Below are 4,289 nucleotides of genomic sequence, written 5' to 3'. Positions count from 1 at the left end.
GGGCTCGCGCTCCGGCGCTGGCCGTCTCGAACGTGCGTTCGGCGCTTTTCTCCCAGTGCGGCCACCGTCGTTTGGGGAGGGGAGGAGGGAGGGGGCGGGGAGAAGGGTGGGAGTGGGTGAGCGCGCGCGCCGCCCGTCCGTCGTGGTTTCCTGGCTGCGCGCGGCGGTGGCGAAGTAGCTGCAGCTGTAGCAGCAGTCGCGAAGATGGCGGAGGGGTTAGAGCGTGTGAGGATCTCCGCGTCGGAGCTGAGAGGGATCCTGGCCACTCTAGCTCCGCAGGCCGGGAGCAGAGGTGAGTCGCGCCGCCCAGCTCCTGGGCCGGGCCTGCCCGCCCCGCCTCCCTCTCCTCCTCTGCCTCCTCCCTGCCCGGTCGGCGGCGCTCGGGAGCCCCCGCCCCTTCCCCCAACAGTGGGGGCGGGGGCCGCGGGCGGTCCCCTCGCCTCCCTCCCAGCTCCAGGGCCGGTGTGGGACCCGGCTCGGCCACGACCTGGGTCTCCCTCTGGGAGAGCCCTGCCTGCGTTCTGCCCCCACCCGCGTCTCAGCGCGAAGGTGACTGTTCCCCTTGCCCAGCCCTCCCCGACCAACCTCTGGACCCCCAGTGGGGTGTGCGAGACCCCCGGTGTGTGTGTGTGTCCCGAAGCAGTCACCCGCAGGCCGCCTCGGAGAGGAGGAACCGGGAAATTGAGACAGTTTTTACAGCCTGAGACTTCCTTGGTGAACTTTTTTTTTTTTTTTTCCCCTAAGGCAGGCTCCTCAAAGCTGCGCCACTGCAGGGATCCAGGACCTCCGAGGGCTGACGCCGCTCTGGTTTGGCCTTGGCATGTGTGGGAGCAGTTTTTATCAGAGAGCATGCTCATTTTGCAAGTTTATTTAAAAGTCTCGAATCACATCAGGAAAACTGCAAGAAAGATTCTAGGGTCGCACCTTTTCTTTGTTAGGGCAGAACGGCAGCTGTGGTAGGTGCCTTTTCCAGACCTGTGGCCACAGTCTGAAGTTGTTAGTCCACCGAATTGGATTACTCAGGCTGCTTTTTCCCTTTGCTGTGCGAAGTAGTAGTAGCTCTCCTGACCCACTCCTAAGATACAAAGACTGCTGGGAGTGAGCCATTCCGGGGTTAAATTGCTTTATCTTTGTTCATACTTCATAAAGGCTCTTTGAAGATACCGATGCGGTATCTTTAAACTACAGCTAGTTTATTTTTTTCAGCTTTATTTTCTGTTTTGTTACTCCTGTTTGAAGGTGTAAATGCAGGACCATGCGATCCTATTCTGGATTTGTTTGTAATTGTGTTTATAAAACAGTACAGTACTGGGATTTTATGTAGCATTGCATATTGAGTAGGTGATAATGTTCTCAATGATTCCTGTCACTTTCCCACTGAAATGTTTAGGGCATACTTACAGTTGTCTCCTCTTGAATAGATACAAGTAACAGATCTTTACAAAAGACATAGTTTTGCTCATCTAACATTCAGTAAGTTCATGGAGCCTCCAGTGTGGTTTCTGAATTCTTACTCTTGAATGCCCCAGTTCTTGGTATTTTGAGAGCATGTCACCATCTTTCCAATGTCCAGGGAAACTCCCCTGTGGAACTTTTTTCTTCTCATATTCCATCATGCTATTAGCAGTTAATTGTGGTGTTCTGGTGATGATAGTCTGAGCAATATTCCCTTGAAGTGACTGCTGGCTATGGTTAGAGAATTGGGAGAATAAGTAGAGTTGGAGAACGTAAACGAACTGCTTTCTGTTTGTTTCAGTAGGAGGCGTGGTATCCTTAAGAATAGAATTATCCTGGTCAAGTTCAGAACCTGGAATTACCTTTTTTTTTTTTCCCCCTGCAGAGATGCTCAGGACTGTAGATTATTATACATATTCTTTTTCTTCTACCCTTACTCCTCATTAATACATTAAACAGACTTAGCCACCCTAGAAAAATATTCCAGGTGAAAGAAAAGACTGAGGTGTCTGTAGAGCAAGGGCTGTATAGACAGAAAACAATCTAATGCTGGAAATGTTAGCAATCTTTTATTCTTTCAGATTTTAAGTTCAGAATATGACTTGAATAACCCAAGAGTATATGGGTTTCTCCCCCATTTTCCTCCCCCATGTGTATTTAGCTGTGGCACAATTAAATTCTTAGCCTTGCCAGTTGTTGAACAAATATTATAAATGTCCTTCCTCATCTATTATAATGTTGGCATTTGGATTTGTAGTTCTTGCTTGCCTTTGTGTTACTTAACCAGAATGACAGTATTTTCCCCTCCCTCCTTCACTCTTCCCCAACCTTCTCCCCAACACAACAGAAAACATGAAGGAATTAAAGGAGCCCAGGCCACGTAAAGATAACAGGCGCCCAGATCTGGAAATCTATAAGCCTGGTCTTTCTCGACTAAGGAACAGACCTAAGATCAAGGAACCCTCTGGGAGTGAGGAATTCAAAGATGAAATTGCTAATGACAGAGAGTCTGCTATTGGAAATGGCACACAGATCATTAAAGATGTCTGCAAAGACCTGGACAGCCAACAGCAAAATGGTCCTATAGACCTAGAAAATAATCGGGGACAGGAATCCTTTCCTAGGACTGTTGGACAAGAGGATCGAAGTCTAAGAATTATCAAGAGAACAAAGAAACCGGACCTGCAGATCTATCAGCCTGGGCGGCGTTTACAAACTATTACCAAAGAACCTGCTGTTCGGGCGGATGAGGAAGAAATCCTCAACCAGGTAGAACAGCTGAGAGTAGAGGAAGATGATTATAGGGCCAAAATTGTGAAAGAGGAAATTGTGAATAAGACAGATAAAACTGAGACAGACAAGAGCCCAAATAGTGACAGAGTAAGGACTGCAAAGGGAGAAAAAGGAAAGAGGATTGAAAAAGGGGAGGGGGTGAAGAAAGTGACTGATGATGTGGGCCAGGGGAAGCCAGGTTCTGCAAAGCGCTACTCCCGCTCAGACAAACGAAGGAACCGTTACCGCACTTGTAGTACCAGCTCGGCGGGTAGCAACAACAGTGCTGAGGGAGCTGGCCTGACCGATAACGGATGTCGCCGCCGCCGACAGGATCGGACCAAGGAGAGGCCACGACTGAAGAAGCAAGTATCGATGTCTTCAACTGACTCCTTAGATGAGGATAAAATTGATGAGCCTGATGGATTAGGGCCCAGGAAGAGCTCAGAAAGGAAGAAACATTTAGAAAGAAACTGGTCTGGCCATGGGGAGGGTGAGCAGAAAAGCAATGGTAAAGAAAATCGAGGCACTCTTCGTGTCACTTTTGATGCAGAAACCATGAACAAAGATTCCCCTATGGTGAGGTCAGCCAGGGGGGATGTGGAGAGGGTAAAGCTTGACAGAGGCTTGAGCAGTGGGGGCAAGGGCTCTGAGAAGCAAGAGTCTAAAAACTTGAAACAAGAACTTCGGGGTCGTGGGCGTGGCATTCTGATTCTGCCTGCCCATACCACTCTGTCTGTGAATTCGGCAGGCTCTCCAGAGTCTACACCTTTGGGACCTCGGCCTTTATTTGGATCTGGTAGTAAGGGGTCTCGGAGCTGGGGCCGTGGAGGCACAACCCGCCGATTATGGGACCCAAATAATCCTGACCAGAAGCCAGCTTTAAAGAGCCAGGTGCCCCAGCTACATTTCTTGGACACTGATGATGAAGTCAGCCCTACATCTTGGAGTGACTCTCGCCAGGCCCAAGCATCTTACTATAAGTTTCAAAATTCTGACAACCCCTATTATTACCCCCGGACACCAGGGCCTGCTTCCCAGTATCCCTATACAGGCTATAGCCCTTTACAGTATCCAATGGGCCCTACAAATGGTGTGTACCCAGGACCTTACTACCCAGGCTACCCGACTCCATCTGGACAGTATGTCTGTAGCCCTGTCCCTGCCAGCACTATGAGCCCTGAGGAGATAGAGCAGCACATGAGAAATGTTCAGCAACAGGAGCTACATAGGCTTCTCCGGGTGGCTGATAACCAGGAACTGCAGCTCAGCAACCTGCTCTCCAGGGACCGCATCAGTCCTGAGGGCCTGGAGAAGATGGCTCAGCTCAGGTATGGTGTGTTTCACCCTGGCTAGAAGGACTGGGGGTGAGCTAGAGTGTATAGGCTCCTGTGGCTATAGATGGTCTAAGCTTTTGGGGTAGCCCCTGAGTATTGTCTTCCTTTCACATTGGTTTTTGTAAGGGAAGGACAGTTGGAAAAAGAACATTCCTAGTAGAAATAATTATGCTTCCTACTTTTTCTTTAAGGAAAAAAAAAAAGAGGCCTTTAAGGGAATGTGGA

At 49.5% G+C, this 4,289-nt stretch overlaps 1 protein-coding gene across 4 annotated transcripts in view; it reads left to right on the top strand.

The window, feature by feature from the left end:
- Positions 1-111: 111 nt before the first annotated feature.
- Positions 112-4,289, top strand: part of SMG6 (SMG6 nonsense mediated mRNA decay factor) — a 261,478-nt gene continuing 257,300 nt past the window's right edge. Inside the window, exons 1-2 of one of the 4 annotated variants that reach the window (XM_062175680.1) lie at positions 112-292; positions 2,303-4,058. In XM_062175680.1, coding sequence (XP_062031664.1) covers positions 205-292; positions 2,303-4,058 — 1,844 coding nt within the window. In that variant the 5' untranslated portion in view covers positions 112-204. Of the gene's footprint in view, positions 293-459; positions 550-2,302; positions 4,059-4,289 lie in introns of those variants that run through there. The other 3 variants (XM_062175681.1, XM_062175684.1, XM_062175685.1) reach the window with 3 other exon arrangements.

The sequence above is a fragment of the Lepus europaeus genome, chromosome 18 (assembly GCF_033115175.1).
Source record: "Lepus europaeus isolate LE1 chromosome 18, mLepTim1.pri, whole genome shotgun sequence".
Classification (NCBI taxonomy): domain Eukaryota; kingdom Metazoa; phylum Chordata; class Mammalia; order Lagomorpha; family Leporidae; genus Lepus; species Lepus europaeus.
Note: the sequence above shows the minus strand (reverse complement) of the source record. Positions and strands in the feature narration are given on the sequence as shown.